Below are 22117 nucleotides of genomic sequence, written 5' to 3'. Positions count from 1 at the left end.
GCCATATTGGTAGGATGTGTGTATTGACCTCCTAGCTCTAAGGTGTCCTATCTGGATGACTTATGCACTGGGTTTGACCAGACCACAGACAGCAACAGAGATGTAATTATCTTGCGAGATTTAAATATAAATTGCAAGGATCATAATAATTTGAATAGAACAAAATTGATGAGATTTGTTTCAAAACCACAGTTCTAGGCATATGGTTAATGATACTACTAGATCGTCAACTAAGATGGGTCATCATTCAGACACATGCATTGATCTGATCTTCTGTAATATACCATTGCAATGCTTAAAAGCCAAATCAATGCCAGTGGGCTGGACAGACCATAATATTGTGACCATAACCATAAACACCAAGGTTCCAAAGAAACTCCCAAGGATTGTGGTCAAGAGAAATATGTAAACATTTAATCATGAACTATTTCAAAATGATTTGGCTGCTGTACCCTGGGAGCTGATTTATCTAGAGGATGATTTAAATCATGCTACAGAATGTTTTATTGATTTGCTCACTGGAGGTAATGGACCATCATGCCCCCAGTAAGAAAGAGTACAGTTGGGGCACGTCCATCTCCATGGATTGATGAACTGGGTGAAGCTTTTTCTCAAAGAAATATGTAGAAAGTCTTAGCAGCCAAATCTGAACAGATTTATAGAACATTGTGTTTATGCAGTTAAATCGCAAGAGAAAAAAAATGTTATTTTAAAACGATGCTTTCATTGATTGGAAAAATTATTCTAAAAAATAAAATAAAAAGTATGGAATACAGTTAAGGGCTTTACTTGGTACATCTTTCTCATCATGCCCATCTAGTGTGGAGGTTGGCAGGAGAATAATAACAAAACCAGCTGATTGACACTATCATTTTTCAGATTTTTTTACAAAGATATTTGATTTACTGAGCAATAATGTAAACACACATTCTTCCTAACAAGCCATTGTCCAATGGATTGATGATCATATTATGAGCAACAAGACCTGCTCCTTTAGTCTACAAATGGTGTCAGTAGGAAGTGTTAAATCTATTGAAGTCATTACTGGATGGTAAATCTACAGGTTATGATCTTATGGATCATTTTTTTACTTCGCTACGCTGTTCCCAGAAATACATTTAATTGCTCACTGGAAAAGGGGATGTTGCATGTATGGAAGCATGCTAAACTGTGTCCTATTCCGAAAGACGGCAAAGAACCCATTACTCCTGCCAATAGTCGACCAATTAGTGTACTCCCTTCACTCAGTAAGATATTGGAGAGTATTGTGAGTAGACAAATATGGGATCTGACTACAGCCAAATCAGCATGCTTATTGCAAAAACCATTCCAGTACATTGGTTGACATGACTGACCAGTGCCTCAATGCTATGGATAATGGCAGGTTTGTGGGGGTACTATTTTTTGATTTTAGTACAGCATTATGGTTTTTAGTAGGTAGCATTCAATTGGGTACAGTCATATCTAACTGACAGGAAACAGTCCACCTATATCAATGGTTCATTTTCTTCCCCTCATGCTTTAAACTGTGGAATACCGCAGGGCAGCTTCCTTGGGCCACTTCTTTAATTAATATATACCAATGACCTTAAATATGCCTCATCTGAAACTCAAGTTACAATATTTGCAGATGATACTACAATTTATACAGCAAGACAGTCGGTTCAACAGGTACAGTAAGCTTTACAAGGAGATTGAGAATATCAGGGAGTGGGTTTGCCGGAAAAAAACTTGTTTTAAACACCAAGGAAACCAAAGTTATGTTGGTCTATTCCACTAGGAAAAGGCCAACACAGCATGGGATACAATTAAGTATGGGGGGAGTACAAATTGAGTAAGTGGCAGAAACCAAACTACTGGGAGTGCAGCTAGACAACTGATTATCATGGTCGTCTCAAATAACTACTCTATGTAAAAAATAAAAAAACAGTATGCGTGATCAGAAGGAAAGCTAACTATTTACCAGGAAAGATTCTTAAGCAAATAACACAATCATTAATTGAGAGGTGAACTACTGTTCTGTTGTCTGAGGAAATGCATCAGCAAGTGAAATCAGGAGGCTACAGACTGCACAGAACAAAGCAGCAAGGATTGTTTTAAGGTGGAGATATGGTTATTCTGTTGTAGTCATGGACAATGCTCTTGGTTGGTCATCAAGAAACAAGATAATAAAAAAAACATGCTTATTTTATTTAATATACACCATTTAAAAACAGTCACTATTCAAATCAAATTTCAAATCAAATTTTATGTCACATACACATGGTTAGCAGATGTTAATGCGAGTGTAGCGAAATGCTTGTGCTTCTAGTTCCGACAATGCAGTAATAACCAACGAGTAATCTAGCTAACAATCAAAAACTACTATCTTATACACACAAGTGTAAAGGGATAAACAATATGTACATAAAGATATATGAATGAGTGATGGAACAGAACGGCATAGGCAAGATGCAGTAGATGGTATAGAGTACAGTATATACATATGAGATGAGTAATGTAGGGTATGTAAACAAAGTGGCATAGTTTAAAGTGGCTAGTGATACATGTATTACATAAAGATACAGTAGATGATAGAGTACAGTATATACATATACATATGAGATGAATAATGCAAACATTATATTAAGTAGCATTGTTTAAAGTGGCTAGTGATATATTTTACATCAATTCCCATTATTAAAGTGGCTGGAGTTGAGTCAGTGTGTTGGCAGCAGCCACTCAATGTTAGTGGTAGCTGTTTAACAGTCTGATGGCCTTGAGATAGAAGCTGTTTTTCAGTCTCTCGGGCCCAGCTTTGATGCACCTGTACTGACCTCGCCTTCTGGATGATAGCGGGGTGAACAGGCAGTGGCTCGGGTGGTTGTTGTCCTTGATGATCTTTATGGCCTTCCTGTGACATTGGGTGGTGTAGGTGTCCTGGAGGGCAGGTAGTTTGCCCCCGGTGATGCGTTGTGCAGACCTCACTACCCTCTGGAGAGCCTTACGGTTGTGGGCGGAGCAGTTGCCGTACCAGGCGGTGATACAGCCCGACAGGATGCTCTCGATTGTGCATCTGTAGAAGTTTGTGAGTGCTTTTGGTGACAAGCCAAATTTCTTCAGCCTCCTGAGGTTGAAGAGACGCTGCTGCGCCTTCTTCACGATGCTGTCTGTGTGGGTGGACCAATTCAGTTTGTCTGTGATGTGTACGCCGAGGAACTTAAAACTTACTACCCTCTCCACTACTGTTCCATCGATGTGGATAGGGGGGGGTTCCCTCTGCTGTTTCCTGAAGTCCACAATCATCTCCTTAGTTTTGTTGACGTTGAGTGTGAGGTTATTTTCCTGACACCACACTCCGAGGGCCCTCACCTCCTCCCTGTAGGCCGTCTCGTCGTTGTTGGTAATCAAGCCTACCACTGTTGTGTCGTCCGCACACTTGATGATTGAGTTGGAGGCGTGCGTGGCCACGCAGTCGTGGGTGAACAGGGAGTACAGGAGAGGGCTCAGAACGCACCCTTGTGGGGCCCCAGTGTTGAGGATCAGCGGGGTGGAGATGTTGTTACCTACCCTCACCACCTGGGGGCGGCCCGTCAGGAAGTCCAGTACCCAGTTGCACAGGGCGGGGTCGAGACCCAGGGTCTCGAGCTTGATGACGAGTTTGGGGGGTACTATGGTGTTGAATGCTGAGCTGTAGTCGATGAACAGCATTCTCACATAGGTATTCCTCTTGTCCAGATGGGTTAAGGCAGTGTGCAGTGTGGTTGAGATTGCATCGTCTGTGGACCTATTTGGGCGGTAAGCAAATTGGAAGTGAGTGCTACAGGGCGGTAGTCGTTTAGCTCAGTTACCTTAGCTTTCTTGGGAACAGGAACCATGGTGGCCCTCTTGAAGCATGTGAGAACAGCAGACTGGGATAGTGATCGATTGAATATGTCCGTAAACACACCGGCCAGCTGGTCTGCGCATGCTCTGAGGGCGCGGCTGGGGATGCCGTCTGGGCCTGCAGCCTTGCGAGGGTTAACACTTTCAATGTTTTACTCACCTCGGCTGCAGTGAAGGAGAGTCCGCATGTTTTGGTTGCGGGCCGTGTCAGTGGCACTGTATTGTCCTCAAAGCGGGCAGAAAAGTTATTTAGTCTGCCTGGTAGCAAGGCATCCTGGTCCGGTTTTCTTTTTGTAATCCGTGATTGACTGTAGACCCTGCCACATATCTCTTGTGTCTGAGCCATTGAATTGCGATTCTACTTTGTCTCTATACTGACACTTAGCTTGTTTGATTGCCTTGCGGAGGGAATAGCTACACTGTTTGTATTTGGTCATGTTTCCGGTCACCTTGCCCTGATTAAAAGCAGTGGTTTGCGCTTTCAGTTTCACGCGAATGCTGCCATCAATCCAATTGGTAAGAGACAGACATTCAGTAAATACTAGGAATATATTGTCCACCATCTGTGTTATCCAGACAGAAAAGAGAAATGGGAAAAATAACATTTCGATATAGAGCAATAAAGAAATGGAATAATTGAACTGAGCAAACCAGAAACCTTTAAAACCATTTAAATATAATACACAGGAAAGTTGTGCTGGACTATGGTAGATGAAGAATCAAAATATATTTTTAGACTATTTATCGGGTCAATATGTTAGTGTATTATGTCTGTAACAGTGTGTTACGTGAAAATGTATTTTATATTATAAATTGTATTTTAATGTTTAAGAACTCTTGGAAGATTAGTCCAAGTGAGGACTAAAAAAGATCCAAATCAAATCCAAATCTAGTGGAAATCAGGTTGAGTGGCCAATACAGAAATACCTCTCATTTCCTGGTTGCTAAAATTCTACTTTGTTTTCTTACAAACTGAAATTGAGCGAACAAACAATGGAGAGAATCATTGTACCATCTAAATCACTGCAAAATTATTTTCAGTAACATAAAAACGTCATTTTTACAGCCGTTTGAAGCTGGTGGTTCAAAACCTTGAGTAAAAGGCTCAAGCGCGAGTCTAAGCCATATTATAGGAAATGGGATGTGGGCGAGGGGCGATATTTGTTCTGAATGCAACCAAGTGCTATTGCAATTCATCTAGCTTCCACATTGGGGTGCAATTCAGGGAAATTCTAGGTGTAGCACCTTTAAAGGATTCCAAAATATCCTTTTTTTTTTTTAAATGCATCCAAGAAATTGTAAAATAGGTTGACAACCCTGTTTGTAAGATTTAAATTATATCAAACTAAGCCGTTCATCTTTTCCAGTGATGAAGACATTGATGTCTCATAGTATGGTGGAGTATGCAAAGTTAGTCAACTTTGAGCACTTATCTCATGAATGTTTTGGCATTCAGGTCAAAAAAGTCCCTTTCTAACCACTTCTTCCATGGGCAAACATGTATGGAAAGTTGTTTTAATCAAAATGGATGCTGTCAAAAAGTGATGGAATTCAAATGGATTTACCCTTTCAAAATCCACATTCTAGCCAGGCTTTTCTCAGGCTTCTCTCTCCTAATTACAAACTCTTCACTTGAGCTCAGCAGTTTAGAGCATGAGCTTGTACTTATTGTTCACACCTTCGGCACAAGCTATTGTGTGTCATTTCCCCACAAACACACATCCTGCCTGCCTGGCTGCCAAGATGACACGCTGATCACCAAGGTAACACCACAGATAGGCCATTGAGAACCGGCACTAACAGCCCGAGTTAATAGCCAAACAGCTTGACTTCCATATTTAAGCACATTCTCTAAATGGCTGAAATAAATGGGAAATCTCTCATCTTAAGTCAGTCTCCTTACAAAGGGACTAAATGATGACATAAGCCACATAAATTATCCTATGTGGGGTGTATGTTGCTCAGAGGACAGCAGCCTCAGCTCAATGTAGTATAGCCTACTGTACTGAGCTGTCAGGGCCAGACACACACACAGCACATGTAGGCAAAGTACAAAAACATATTCCATAGACACATACGTTACATTGGGTAACAGCTGGCTGTGTTGTCGGCATACCAGCTAAGCAGGACGGGCCTCGACAGGCCCTGCATTTCTGAGAGGAGAGAGACGTGGATAAGGAGACGAACGTGATATAAAATTAATCTCCAGCAACGTGACAAAGATAGGTTTGTTCTCCACTCTTCCAAAGGAACCCTGCTGTTAGAAGTACAGCAGCCACGGTGCGGAGTTCACCCCCTTTCTAATTGCATTAGGTTAACCAAAACAACATGCAATGTCATGGTGTCAAACGTATAGTACACAAAAGTAGAGATGGGATTTGGCTGTAGCTTTTGTCATTATTGTTGTTAGTTTGTCATTGCTCATGAAGAACAGAGGAAGTCTAACAGGCAGGGAACTCGAAGCAGATGCAAATCCTCTTCTCGCCACCTTTTGAGGTGAAATATAACCTCAGCCAAGGTGTGAATTAGCATGGAAATCATGCATGCATCTTATCAAAGAGAGTGACTGGAATCCAACTGACCTCATTTTCTCTGAAAAAGACAAGTGACAGGAATGAGCAGAACTATATGGTCTGATGGCTTGGTCCCAAGTCCCATACCATTCATCTGGAAGTGTTTCCCCTATATTAATTTAGCAGTGGCGCACTGCCTAGACTAGCTTTTAAGATCAAAGAGATCTTCCTCAGATTCTCATCAGATCGTCCAAGAAACGTCCAACGTAACTAGCTAGCTTGTAATCCCGTAAGTGTAGACAACCATATTCATAGATGTAATAATTGTTAGCTAAAATACAGTAACATTACACTAGATAAATAATTATTTGGGTTAATATAGAATTGGTTGGTGAGGTCATTAAGATCCCTAAAATATATATATTTTTTTTATTAAAAATTATCCACAAAATTATATTCACAGTGCAGTTATCACAAAACTACCACTAACAGGGGTGGCAGGTAGCCTAGTGGTTAGAGCGTTGGGCCAGTAACTGAAAGGTTGCGTGATCGAATCCCCGAGCTGACAAGTTAATAAATCTGTCGTTCTGCCCCTGAACAAGGCAGTTAACCCACTGTTCCAAGGCCATCATTGTAAGTAAGAATTTGTTCTTAACTGACTTGCCTAGTTAAATGAAAGACTGCAAATGCCATTTGTGCCACAACGCGCACTACTGAAAACAGGTGCATCTTCCTCATCAATATCAATGTTCATCATTTACTCCTGTTTGAACAGGTATTCTCTTAATAATGGCATTTGAGACATACATTAGAAAGCTACAATTATTTCATTTTTTAACCAATAGAAACCCACATGTGGAGGAGTTTGTTTTCTTTTGCCCTGTGTTTGATTTGTGAGCTCAGCTTAAAAACTTGGTGGGCAGGCTTTTGTTTAACCCTAGACTAATGAAGAAGCAATTTGCCTTCATCAAAACAATGTTTTTGCTGCATATTTCAGTCTGGAAACTGCCCAGGTTTAGGGAGAGTTATCAATGTAATCCATTCTAAATGGCACACTCTAGCGGTTTGCAAAAAAGCTTTAAATAGACGAGACAAATGTATTATTCCAAACCGTGGTTGGAACGCATATTCCCCTACTTTAAATCAACCAGTCCATTTTGAATATGCGATAAAGATGTCGTGATTTGTCAAGAAATGTATCCCAACAGTTAGTTTTTAAAGGCAGTAATTTCTGTAGGCCTAATGGGAGGTTTGCAGAGCGTGCGTGTGTGTAGAGGGAATGGTCGGATAAAAATCACGTGAGCGACATGTAATGGAGGGAAAAGAACTGTGATCACTTGGCTAGGTTTATTTTTTGTTGCGAGTCACTAATGCACATAACAAATAAAAGAAACCATAGACAAGTTTTAATTCAAGTTGATTCTTCGGGACAAAATTTCACTTGCCCGAAGCCACCTGCGCACCTTCATTGCCCCCCATGTAATATTTGTGATTTAAAAAATGTATATAAAATATAAACAGTTTTAACGCTAATCATTTTTTTTCCCCATTTGTCACTTTCCTAATTGAGACGAAGAGATCAAATTCAGCTTCACCCGATTTTCAGATGAGTTTCAAAAGAAGAGAACACAAGAAAATGTTTATGCATTTTGAAGTATAATGTCCTTTTAAAAAAGTAACCTGAAGTGACCTTCTTAGTCATTCAACAACTTGGTAGCCCACTTAGTTGCCCACTTTCACTCAGTCATGATTCGTGAAACCTGTTCTCAAAATGACTAATTTACGACAGTTTATTTCTTAACTGTTTCCTGCTCAGCCCTCTCAGCAACAGAACTGATTGACTGAAATCAACATTGAAGGTAAATCTGCATCTGGTTAACTGACAGACCACAGTGTGCATTGGAATTCATTGTCTATTCACCTTATTCAACCATTTGCTCCTGCAAGTGAATGTTATGTTTGTGAAACACAAAGGACATGCTGATGCTGTCTGTCTGAGCCAGACTGGATTGTGCCGCTAGAATTTAGATTGTCATTGCTCTAGCACCTGGTCATTAGAGGGACGAGGAAGCTGCACACTCCATTATTCCTAATGAACCACTCATCCATATCAAGTCCCTCTCCTAGGGTACTTCCCTCGATACATGTGCATCATATAACTATATACAGGTAACTGCCAAAATAAAAGAAACACCAGCATAAAGTGTCTTAATATGACAAGCCACCAGAACAGCTTCAATGCGCCTTGGCATAGATTCTGCAAGTGTCTGGAACTCTATTGCAGGGATGTGACACCATTCTTTTACAAGAAATGTGATCATTTTGTGTTTTGTTGATGGTGGTGGAAAATGCTGTCTCAGGCGCCACTCCAGAACCTCCCTTAAGTGTTCAATTGGGTTGAGATCTGCTTATTGAGAGAAACACACTTTAAACCCCTCTTTCAAAGTTACTGAGAGCTCTTCTTCTGGCCATGGCAAAATAATGGGAAACGTGACCCTAAGCATGATGGGATGTTAATTGCTTAATTAACTTAAGGAACCACATCTGTGTGGAAGCGCTTTCTTTCAACTTTGTATCCCTCATTTACTCAAGCGTTTCCTTTATTTTGGCACTAACCTGTAGATACTGCCCCTCTAGAAGAACTGCCCCTCCTTACTTTCAGGCTATGCCAAACCCTACTCCCCAACCAGAGTACTCCGTTCTGCCACCTCAGGTCTCTTGGCCCTCCCACCCCTACGGGAGGGCAGCTCCCACTCAGCCCAGTCCAAGCTCTTCTTGGTCCTGGTACCCCAATGGTGGAACCAGGTTCCCCCCGAAGCTAGGACAGCAGAGTCCTTGCCCATCTTCCAAAAACATCTGAAACTTCAAACAGTATCTTAAATAATTCTCCTCACCTCAACCCCTCCACCTTTTAATTTAAAAAAAAGTCAAAAGTTTGGACACACCTAAAACATTTAAGGGTTTTTCTTCATTTTTTCTACATTGTATAATAATAGTGAAGACATCAAAACTATGAAATCACACATATGGAATGATGTAGTAACCCTAAGTATTAAACAAATCAAAATATATTTTATATTTGAGGTTATTCAAAGTAGCCACCCTTTGCCTTGATGACTGATTTGTACACTCTTGACATTCTCTCAACCAGCTTCACCTGAAATGTTTTTCCAACAGCCTTGAAGGAGTTCCCACATATGCTGAGCAGTTATTGGTTGCTTTTCCTTCACTCTGCAGTCCGAATCATCCCAAACCATCTCAATTGGGTTGAGGTTGGGTGATTGTGCAGGCTAGGTCATCTGAGGCAGCACTCCATCACTCTACTTCTTGGTCAAATAGCCCTTACACAGCCTGGAGGTGTGTTGGGTCATTGTCCTGTTATAAAACAAATGATAGTCGCACGAAGCACAAACCAGATGAGATGGCGTATCGCCACAGAATGCAGTGGTAGCCATGTTGGTTAAATGTGCCTTGAATTCTAAATAAATCACTGACAGTGTCACCAGCAAAGCACCACCACACCTCCTCCATGCTTCACAGTAGGAACCACACATGCGGAGGACATCCATTCACCTGTGTAACCTTTATTTAACTAGGCAAGTCAGTTAAAAACAAATTCTTATTTAAAATGAAGGCCTACCGAGGAACAATGGGTTAACTGCCTTGTTCCGGAGCAGAATGAGAGATTTTTACCTTGTCAGCTCGTGGATTTGATCCAGCAACCTTTCGGTTACTGTCCCAACGCTCTAACCACGAGGCTACTTGCCACCCCTTACAAGGACACAGCAGTTGGAACCAAAAATCGCAAATTTTGACTCAAAGCAAGTCTCTTCTTATTATCTAGTAGTGGTTTCTTTGCAGCAATTTGACCATGAAGGCCTGATTCACGCAGTCTCCACTGAACAGTTGATGTTGAGATGTGTCTATTATTTGAACTCTGTGAAGCATTTATTTGGGCTGCAATCTGAGGCTGGTAACTAATTAACTTATCCTCTGCAGCAGAGGCAACTCTGGGTCTTCCTTTCCTGGAGAGGTCCTCATGAGAGCCAGTTTTATCATAGCGCTTGAAGAAACGTTCAAAGTTCTTCAAATTTTCCGGATTGACTGACGTTCATGTCTTAAAGTAATGTTGGACTGTCATTTCTCTGTCCTTATTTGAGCTGTTCCTGACATGTGGACTTGGTCTTTTACCAAATAGGGCTATCTTCTGTATTCCACCCCTATTTTGTCACGATACAACTGATTGGCTCAAACACATTAAGGAAAGAAACTCCACAAATCAATTTTAACAAGGCACACCTGTTAATTGAAATGCATTCCAGGTGACTACCTCATGAAGCTGGTTGAGAGAATGCCAATTGTGTGCAAAGCTGTCATCAAGGAAAATAGTTGCTACTTTGAAGAATGTCAAATATAAAATATATTTTGATTTGTTTAACTCTTTTTTGGTTACTACATGATTCCATGTGTTATTTCATAGTTTTGTGAAAAAAATTAAAACAGGTGGTGAAATTGCACTTGCAATTCACCCACCTTCTAGCTTTGACTCTATGGATTACATTATTGAGGAAACATGTACTTCATATGCCTGTGGTGTGGTTGTCCCGCCTAGCTATCTTAAGATGAATGCACTAACTAAGTCTCTCTGGATAAGAGCATCTGCTAAATGACTAAAATGTAAAATTATTAAAATGTTAAGTTGATCTTTTCCTTGCGGTCATTTAGTCATGTGTGAACTGCCATGTCAAACATTCCTTGTGACTGACAAAACCAGAACAAAGTATTGCCTAATAAAGCCCAACAACCTGAGTAAATATTGACAAACTCCTTCAAGGATGCAATGTGGTTTTACCTGCTATTGTGGAATCTGGTGCAAAGGTTAACACTTTCCAACAATCTTTACTCAAACTTCACAGCCACAATCTCATTCACTTATAATGCACTGTCATACAATGCAGGTCATTGGCTAGTTATAGAGATGGTGCAACACCAGTCATTCTCTCAGGATTGTCTTATCAGTGCAATTGCCATAAAACTTTGACTCCACAAATAGCACCTTCCAGTGCTGTGTAAACCCCAACTTATGTGACCAAGCAAATAAATACATTACCTGAAGAGGAGTCTTCATGGTCGGAGCTCAAGTAGCCTTCACTGCGTCTGTCTGGAGTGCTGCACCCGGAACCACCGGTAAGGGATGCAATGAAGGGTGCAGGTATGCAGGAAGGAGACTGCCTCCCATCATCACTGGAGTCGAAATCTCTGCTCTGGCGGAATGGGCACAGGGTGTCCGGGTAGGGTTTCGACCTCTGGCTGTCTCTGGTGGTCGTTTTGGTGTTCACCAGGTTGCTCTTGACGAAATTCTCATTGAGCTCAGCATCCTCGTATTCATGGTCACTAGCCTCCCTGCTGTTGCTATCAGTACCGGAATTCAGTTTCCCTATTATGCGGCCGATGCAGTTTCCATCAGCTTGAGAGAGCCCTGATGAGATCGTATTCCCTTGTTTCTGGAAGCTTGGCTTTCGCGGGGGCGCGGGGGGGATAAGTTTACCTGTCCTACTACTGATCCTGGTCGGCGGCTCTGGTTTGCTGCCTGGCGTCTGTAGTTTAATGCTTCCACTACCAGTACCAGGCAATTTCATACTTTCGCCGTCTACTTTTTCATTATCCCATTTCCTTTCTGTTTCGGTCTTTGATAATATAGGTTCAACATTCAAGTTGACGTCTTTAGTGTCTTCCCATCTTTCCATGTCAGAACTTTTCTTCTGTCTAGCGATGGTGGTCTGTAGGTATATCACCTTGAATTTCTCCTCCGACAGCGCCTGCTGCAGCGTTTTGAGATTCGCTTTACGTGTTTCTAGCTCTGTCTCAACATCTTCCACCGAGATTAAATCCATTTTAGGTGCTTCCACGTCAGGAAATTCCCTTTTCCAATGTTTTTCGAATTCCTCTTGCTCCCACATATTGTCTCCTGCGAAGATCGGCGATTCCGTGTAATTGCCCCTTGAGGAAATTGTTCCCTTTACAAACAGTATTGATTCTGTCGCATATGGAACCTTTTATCGGCTAAAATTCCCACAAACTCATTCCATACTTGCCACTCCGTTGTACATTAACACACACACTTGTTAAATCTCCAACGCAATCGCTTGATCAGTTTGGTATATCCAAATAAAAAGTTTCGAGTTCCGGTAGATAGTTGGTGACGTAGACCAATTAAATGCGACATTCGTATGGCGCGTTCAAATCAACTGGAAACTGGTAAATCTTCGACCGCCGACTTCAGTGCGTTCAAGTCAACTGGGTACACGGAAAGAAACGAGTTCCGAGTGGGAGAAATCATTTTGAACGGTCATCCAACTCGGGAACTCGGCCTCTTTCTTGAGCTCCGACTATTATTACTTGAAGTTCACTGACGTCATGATTTGACCTCGTTTTTTTCAGAGTTGCCATGTCTTGAAAGCACCAAAAGTGATGATGGAGCATTCTTTTTTAGATGGAATGTAGCAGATTATTTACCTGTCCCCCTTACCTGCATTCAAAAAAATCGAGTCCGAGACCGGGAGGTGGTCAAGGGAACCGAGACCGAGTCAAGACCAAGACCAGAAAAATGTTAGTTCAATTCAAGAGTTCAAGATGTCAAGTATTTCTGTGTTCATATTTCAGAAGAACATATGTATTCTTTAGATATTCAGAAGGGTGAAAAAAAATGCATGCTGAGGGCAAATAAAGCCACTTGAAATGATTACTAACCCAAGGATAATGGGGGATGAGGGCCTTCTACACCTTCAGAGAAGGGCCCAGGATTTATGAAATAAAAATAATAATCATTCTCATTATATTATTATTTTAAATTATGTTCTGATTCAATCTCTTCAGTTTTTCTTAGAAAGTAAAGGGTTAACACTGAAGTTAAAAAATATATCCAATCAGGATTTCTTTGGTCTTCTCTGCTGAGATAAATCTAGCTAGCTAACTCAGCAATTGGCTCGGCCATCAGAAGCTAGATAGAAGGCATCTGCCATTCAACTGTATTAGGGCAACATTTGGGAGTGACATTTTGACTTGGGTAGGACCGTTTTTACAAAAAACGTTTGGAAACTTCTGCCTTCTCAAAGGCCAACAGGTCACTGTGTAATAGCGAGCAGTAATTTTCCCACGATCTAGCTAGCTCTCTTTGGTTGTAGGCTAGTTTGCAGCAGCTGCAGCTGGTGTTCACAAAGAGGATGTTGTTGCTAATTTGTTAGCTTCTCCCTTTTCGATAATAACTTTCAAAAATAAGTAACCGTTTACTGCAGTGGGCTAGATCAGGGTCACAGAGAGGGATTTTTTGCAGTCTTAAACAAATCTACTTAAACAAATGTATACACCTCACACATGGTTATGTTTTTTTGAAGACACCTGTACCATGTCAGATGAAGAGTGGGATGCAAACTAAAAATGTACTCCATTTTTAGTTTGCATCCCAATATTACACTTTATATACATCACAGGAGACTGAAATATAACATAATTGTTTGACATAGAAACACATTGTATTTTTGTTGTTTTCGTTGTTAATTATAATTATGATTAACAATTATGATTTTTTTTTAAATAAATTGTGAAATTATGAAAAATAGTAATAACATTCCACCCAAGAGGCCAAAGAAGGTACTTTTGGTCATTGACCATTGCAGGAAAGGGTTGTTTCAAATCATCATATGGTGTTTTTTGTAATAATAATTGTAATAATGTTTTTGTTTTTGCTCAATCTGATTGGGTGGGCCTGGCAGGGTCTTGCTCCCTAGTGGGTGCGCCTGTGTCCACCTAGACCCACTCATGCCTTCGCCCCTGATGCAAACAGCACATGACCTCTGAATAGCACATCACAAATATTCTACTAACCAAGACTTCAGGACATTCTTTTTCAATACCTTTTTTGCATACCCATTGTCAGTGGTGTAAAGTACTTATGTAAAGATACTTTAAAGGATTACTTAAGTAGTTTTTTGGGGTATCTGTACTTTACTATTTCTATTTTTGACTACTTTTACTTCTCTACATTCCTAAAGAAAATAATGTACTATTTACTGCATACATTTTCCCTGACACCTTTCTACTAAGGTATCTTGACTTTTACTCAAGTATGACAGTTGGGGACGTTTCCACCACTGCCCAGTGTTGCCATAGTTAGCGTTTACTGGTAGATATCATACAGGGTAAGGGGGTAAAGAGGGTAAAAAAAAAAAACACGCCCTGTTAAGAACTCTTTTTATTTATTTAAATATGTTTTATATATATTGACCTTCAAAGTAAGATGGCAACAAAACTGTACAGAACTTAAAAATAAAAAAAATAGAAGTCTCAGCCAAATTGGCTATTCAGTCCTTTTTCTTCCTCTTCTTTTTCTTCTCAGTCTTTCCTACCTACCTGCTCCACGCCAAAACCAGTTGAGAGCTACATGCTCTTGCTGCCTGCAGATGATACTCTGCTGAAACTAGGCTATGTGAGGCGCGCATGTGAATATCTATCACATGCTTTGCAATTTTGTAGACTACTTTGTGCATTATTTCACTATTGTACTACATGATTGATACAGCTTATACCTCCACTACACTACTTTGATACGCTTCAGTGGGGATTAAGAAGTGAGTATACGCAATGCCAACTGAAAATAAGTGGGTATAGGCTTGTATCTGCATTTATAAACTGGGTGGTTCAAGCCCTGAATGCGGATTGTCTGACAAAACATTTATTTTTACTGCTCTAATTACATTAGTAACCAGTTTATAATAGCAATGAGGCACCTCGGGGGTTTGTGGTGTATGGCCAATATACCATTGCTAAGGGCTGTGCGTAAGAATAGCCCTTAGCTGTGGTATATTGGCCATATACCACACCCCCTAGTACCTTATTGCTTAAATAGCCTCCACTACACCACTGGCCCTTTGTGTTTTACAAAAAGTGCATTCTCCTACACAAGCACGCTGGTATTTCCGTTGCTGTCCTTTCAGCATCAATAACCTATCACACACTGAAGGCCTAGGTCCAATAGGTTTGCCACTGTGCAAACATGTCTATACTAGACATAAAGACTGTTCGGGTATTAATGTTTCAACAAAGGAGTGTATATATTTGGCCTGGCGAAGCGGTTTTATACACCAATTGAATGGAAGCTGATAATTATGAGTTTTTTACAGTGGTGGGAAAAAATACCCAATTTTCGCACTAGAAAGTTACTCAAGTAAAAGTGAAAGTCAGCCAGTAAAATACTACTTGAGTAAAAGTCTAAAAGAATTTGGTTTTAAATATACTTAAGTATCAAAAGTAAATGGAATTGCTTAATATATACTTAAGTATTAACAGTAAAAAATATAAATCATTTAAAATGTATTAAGCAAAGCAAATGGCAACATTTTCTTGTTTAAAACATTTACTGATAGCCAGGGGCACACTCCCAACACATTATTTACAAAATATGCATTTGGGTTTAGTGAGTCAACCAGACCAGAGGCAGTAGGGATGCCCACGTGTTCTCTTGATAAGGGCTGAATTTGACAATTTCCTGCCCTGCTAAGCATTCAAAATGTAATGAGTACTTTTGTTTGTCAGGGAAAATGTATGGAGTAAAAAGTACAATATTTTGTTTTGGAATGTAGTGAAGTAAAAGTTGTAAAAAATATAGATAGGAAAGTACAGATACCCCAGAAAACAACTTAAGTAGTACTTTAAAGTATTTTTTACTGAAGTACTTTACACCATAGTTTTTTTACTCTGCTGGTCTCACGAAGAAATGATGAGTATTCACTGTCCAAGACCGAGTACAAATGTATCTGACACCGAGACAAGACAGACACACTCAAAATGTCAAAATGTACTACAGCAATGCTTCAGTGTGTAACTGCTGATAGAAATATTTACATTGACAACTGGTTCTTGTATTAATCATGTCTCCATTTCATCAGTTTTGAGGCATTCTGTTTTCAGGCAGATTCCATTACCCATCCTTCTCTCTACACCGTTAGGAGGCCCAGTACACATTTGGTATGCGCATCATGTATTTTTTGAAACTGCACTGTAGGTTAAGGGCTCCTAAGTAAGCATTTCACTGTAAGGTGAAATACCTGTTGTATTCGGCGCATGTGACTAATAAAACTTCATTTGATTTTGATTTGATTTGAGCTGTATTGGCTGCAGGGCCAGCGAAGAGATAATGGGGATTAACAATGAGTTTACTATTAAACATACTCATACAGTTCCATTGGGGTGGGTTGCTTTCATTCTGTAGAGATGGTGTGATCTAGTCTAATGTTGTAGGCTAGTACACAGTTGACTGTTATCATATGATAGAAGCAGCAGACATTACCTTTGGAGGGGCATGTGCTCAATTAACTCTGCAACTATTGACTTTTCTTCAGAAATGCCACTAGTTCGACGCCAAAACATTGACAACAAAACATATCGACATAGTGAAATAAATAAAAGTGTGTCAAATAAAAATAAAGGATATTTCATACTGAAACACTCATATTAAAACCCAATGGTATTCACTTAGTTGATGGTTTATATTTAGGATGATGTTTTACAGCTTTGTCATTCTATTTTTTATTTAAAAAATAATCTTATTTAATTATTTCAAATATTTTAACATGTGATAAGGCCCACAGTGGGCCAGAGATAATTACAGACGCCTGTAATAATCTGAAGTACCCAGAAGGGCCACTAGATGTCATGTGATAGATTACATAAAATCCTTGAACGATACCAAAATTCTGGTAGTTTACTGGTAAACTTTGAAAGTTTCCAGTAATTTACCATCCCTTTGCAACCCTAGGTGGGCTATCATCTGATCATCGTGAATGCAGATTATGTAAATCAGCCTGTTAGCTATCTAGCTATACTGTTGAAACAAACTAACTAGTCTTTACCTGTAGCTGTGACTGGAGTTTATTCTGCTGCTGACATCTGCCTCTTAGTCCTACTAACAAATGGTCAAATTAAAGCCTTCCCTTCCCTGTTCCTGACCGTGAGATGAGATGTATGCAACTCAAAAGGGAGCCACTGCTACACTAGCCTACCATTCAACACCGGTAGCTTCTGCTTGCAGGACGAGGGCAGCATGCGCAACATTTAAATAATGGGAAATTAATTTCAATAACGAGAGAAAAATTAACTTAAGGTGAAATAAAAACGGTTTAGTTAAACAATGCCACCAATCTGAAAGGGCACTTTTCTCATAGGAGGGCAAAAGGGAAGGTGCTCAGGCACCCTTAGACCTTTCTCTGTGCACTGGCCTGGAACAGGATAGTATGCACTGAACACACAAGGCTTTTCTGCTAAACCAGCTTTTCTACTATATGTCACTTGAGTGTTGGTTATCTACATGAAAATGTTATGCAGTTGTGCTTTGTGTATTTTATCAACTTTTATGCAAATTCGATATTATGGCACCGTGCTGAATGTGCATTGTTCTACCATTGCTAACTGGATAATCAAATCCTATCAATTAGGAAAATAAACTTTTCACAAAGATATGCCACAGACTTACACAGCCCAAGAATGATGATATCTGCGACATGAAAATATGTCTCTTACAAGGGAAACCCAAAACTTGATTAGATCATCTCAAATATGTTACTGTACACATGGCTGCATTCACCCAGACTTCCAGTAATCTGAGCTGTAATGCTATTCAATAGAAACCAGAACAATTCTGTCACTCTTGAGAGTGGAGGGGGATACATGACCCAAGATGGGTTTGAGTGGCCTGTTGGATCCTTGCCCAGAACTGAAATATCATTCTCCTAAAAGCTTTCTTTTGCCTGTGGGAATCATAGAACCCCAATCAATAGTTTGAGAGCTTGGTTGGATTACCATACAGCAGGCATGACTGTAACTGGCCAATATACATGCAATTGTGAGACAATTAGACAAATCAGATTGCTGCCTGGTGGTGCCGGGTGAGATGACATTACAGAAAATGTGTGTGAACCTTCTGCTAATTTGTTCCTACTAACCGGATTTCTGGTATGTAAAAATACAGCTGTCAGATATGCAGGGCAAGGCTTCTTATCTAATCATTAACCAGGAGACTTCCTACTTTTTTATCTCAGTAAAAGTGACACATTGAAGTCTACAACTCCAACCTATGAAAGCAATTTAGTATTAGACAAATTTGTTTGGATCCAATGGTTGGAAAGGGTACAATTACATGTTCGATTGACCACAAGACCAAGAGGCCATTGTTATAGCAATGATGTCAGTAGAATTTGGTGTCTTGTTAATGGAGCTGTGCTGTCCTCTTGTGGTCAACATAATGTGGAAGGACCACCAGAGGGCAGGCTGGGCTCACGGATAGTAGCCCAACAAGGCATGGGAGAGAAGGTAACCAGAGGCAATTAAGCACAGCTGACGGTACTAATGACATACTCTCCTTCCCCTATAAGAGAGAGAATGGAACCAGCAGAGATTGGAGGGGAAAACTATCTCTGGAAGATGGCGACTGACTGACTGACTGACTGACTGACTGACTGACTGACTGACTGACTGACTGACTGACTGACTGACTGACTGACTGACTGACTGACTGACTGACTGACTGACTGACTGACTGACTGACTGACTGACTGACTGACTGACTGACTGACTGACTGACTGACTGACTGACTGACTGACTGACTGACTGACTGACTGACTGACTGACTTTTTGTTGTGGTTTAAAGATAATCCTATTGTGTTCCTGTTTCATCTGGAGAAGAAGATGTATGTTTTTCCTTCATCCTAGATTTTCATTGATTATGTGATAGTGTTTGTGTTGACCAAATGGCCTCAATAGAGAACTGTGTTCAATCAAGAAAACCTACTCCTGACTGGTTTATTCCACCTTCCTGCTTTAGAGTGACGCCGAATTACTTGGTCCGCTCACAATAATGACATTAAAGAGATGGCCTATTCTGAAAACAAATACTTACAAGACGCACAAGTTTGTTTTTGATTCCAATAATCAGAAGATATGAGTGCATGTACATCTGAATTGTATTATCTGAATTGTATAATAAAAGACAGTATGATCACATTGCTGATGATTTAATGCAAATTGTCATATTTATTGATTATGTCCAATTTACAACAAAAAAAGGTATAGGATATACCACAATTGAACTGTTCTGAGGGATTGGAAATTAAATATTTAAATCAGATCCCTATTGCCTGAACTTTTTAACATTTCAGCAAACAGCAAATGTGTAGGACATATAAATGAAATTATTGAATACATACATACAGATTTCACATGTCCACTCATGTTATTTAAAAAAATAGACATCACAGGTTAAAACCGAATTACAATACATCAATAACAATAATATCAAATCCTTTATTCCTTCTGACAGCAAACACATGTACATGTCTGAAACACACCACACCTTGTCACGTGAAAATAAATCACCTTAACACATACAACTTCATATCAAAATATAATCTGTATTTATTCCACATCTGGGATACAAATGACACTTTCCCTCACAAATGTCATGCAGTTATCATAGAAATCACTTACATTAAGGCAATAGTAGCAGCACCATAACAATAACCATTGTGGAGGTTAGGTCAAATTGATTGTATAAAGAGGTTAGGTACCATCGAGAGGTTCAGTTATTGTATTTTAAGGCCGAGCTCACTTGCTTATTGGTTGTAACAACTCGATTGAAAGTATAATAAATATGACATAAAGATTCACAGGTTGTACATTATCATTTTAACTTCCTGAGCAGTTATTTGCAATACAGTATTAAGAATAGTGCTAAAGTTCTGTGGCTCTTCTGCGGAGTGCTGTTCTTTGTATTTCTCAACTATATTGATACATTTACTTTCCTTGCACTTCCCAAAACTTTAAGTTGGCTTTATAAAATGTATAAAAAAATAGCATTGAATATACAATATATTTATCGCAATAATTATTTGGATCAAAAAAAGTTTCAAACAAAATAGTGCATCTAGTCACAGCTACTGAGTGTACTCTGGATAGTTAGTTGTTCTTATAACAATATATAATTTAAACATCAACAAAAGAACAGTAGAAAACATGATTCTCTTATCATCAACGTGAAATATTTGATATTTTTAAGTAGCTTTCTTGCACACAAATGAAAGAATCCTCAACAGTTATGAAAACGATAAATAATTATGTAGCCTATGTACAGTATGTTTGGCTGATGTTATTTTGTAAAGAAGATTGACTAATTGTGTGCATGACTTTTTCTTTCCTCATTGATTAATCCCCATCTCCATCTGTATTTGCAAATTGATCAATCATGTACAGAAAGGCCCATAGTTCCAATTGTTGCTTTGGAGGACTTCACACACAGTTTAATTTCTCAGAGCAGAAAACACAATTCAGAACCAAGGCACACTGCTTTCATGGAGCCAGGCCCCTGGACACCAGATTACAAAACCCTATTGGCTCCTAATCACATGGAAATTAACCAACTTCCAATAAGTATGCCATTCAGCAGCCTAGCGGGCCTAGTAAGAGGAAGGAATGAGCAGACACCAGACTTCAACTCTTCAACTCACTCTTGGCCCCCTACTGCTTGTTTATAGAAAATGGGGCGGTAAAGATTGTTGCAGTGGTTGCAGTTTTGAAGTATCATGCAGCTTTTTAAAATGTATATTTATATTTGTTTTCAAGCATAATTATACATACAGTGCCTTCGGAAACTAGACCCTTGACTTTTTCAACATTTTGTTATGTTACAGCCTTATTCTGAAATGGATTAAAATATATTTTTTAATTGCAGCAATCTACACACAATACCTCATAATGACAAAGCAAAAACATAGAGATATTTCTATGAATTGATTGGGGTCCACCTGTGGTAAATTCAATTGATTGGACATGATTTGGAAAGGCAAACACCTGTTCATATAAAGTCCAAGCCATGTGGTCGAAGGAATTGTCCGTAGAACTCCGAGACAGGATTGTGTCAAGGCACAGATCTGGGGAAGGGTGTCAAATAAGGTCTGCAGCATCGAAGGTCCCTAAGAACACAGTGGCCTCCATCATTTTTAAATGGAAGAAGTTTGGAACCACCAAGACTCTTCCTAGAGCTGGCCGCCCGGCCAAACTGAGCAATCGGGGTAGAAGGGCCTTGGACAGGGAGGTGACCCAGAATCCGATGGTCATTCTGACAGCTCTAGAGTTCTTCTGTGGAGATAGCAGAACCTTCCAGAAGGACAACCATCTCTGCAGCACTCCCCAATCAGGCCTTCAGGGTAGAGTGGTGCCGGTGCCCAGTCCAGGCACGGTGTTCAGTCTTGTTCCATGGTCAGAGCCTTATTCTGCGCTGGTGCCTAATCCAGATACGGCGTCTAGTTCCGCTCCATGGCAGGAGCCTTCCTCTGCACCTATGTCTAGGCCAGGGCTGGTGTCCAGTCCGGCTCCATGGCAGGAGCCTTCCTTAACACCGAGGTCCAGTCCAGGCACAGTGTTCAGCCCGGGGCCATGGCTGGATCCGCAGGATAAGCGGCTTCTTCATCCTAGAGCCGCCACTGATGCTGGCGGATCCGTGAGCTGAGTGGGTACTTCGCCCCACACCGGAGCCGTCACCGACACTAATCACCCCCCCTACCCTCCCCATTTGGTTTCAGGTTTTGCGTCCGGAGTCCGCACATTTGGGGGTGTACTGTCACGCCCTGACCATAGAGAGCCATTGTTTCTCTATGGTGTAGTAGGTCAGGGCGTGACTAGGGGGTGATCTAGT

General features: G+C 40.2%; 1 protein-coding gene across 2 annotated transcripts in view; it reads right to left on the bottom strand.

Annotated features, from left to right (window-relative positions):
- Positions 1 to 12567, bottom strand: part of abr (ABR activator of RhoGEF and GTPase) — a 244661-nt gene extending 232094 nt beyond the window's left edge. For both annotated transcript variants that reach the window (XM_024431737.2, XM_024431738.2), the window contains exon 1: positions 11488 to 12567. In XM_024431737.2, coding sequence (XP_024287505.1) covers positions 11488 to 12337 — 850 coding nt within the window. In that variant the 5' untranslated portion in view covers positions 12338 to 12567. The remainder of the gene's footprint in view (positions 1 to 11487) is intronic.
- Between the last annotated feature and the right edge of the window lie 9550 nt (positions 12568 to 22117).

This window comes from Oncorhynchus tshawytscha, linkage group LG09, assembly GCF_018296145.1.
Source record: "Oncorhynchus tshawytscha isolate Ot180627B linkage group LG09, Otsh_v2.0, whole genome shotgun sequence".
Lineage (NCBI taxonomy): Eukaryota > Metazoa > Chordata > Actinopteri > Salmoniformes > Salmonidae > Oncorhynchus > Oncorhynchus tshawytscha.
Note: the sequence above shows the minus strand (reverse complement) of the source record. Positions and strands in the feature narration are given on the sequence as shown.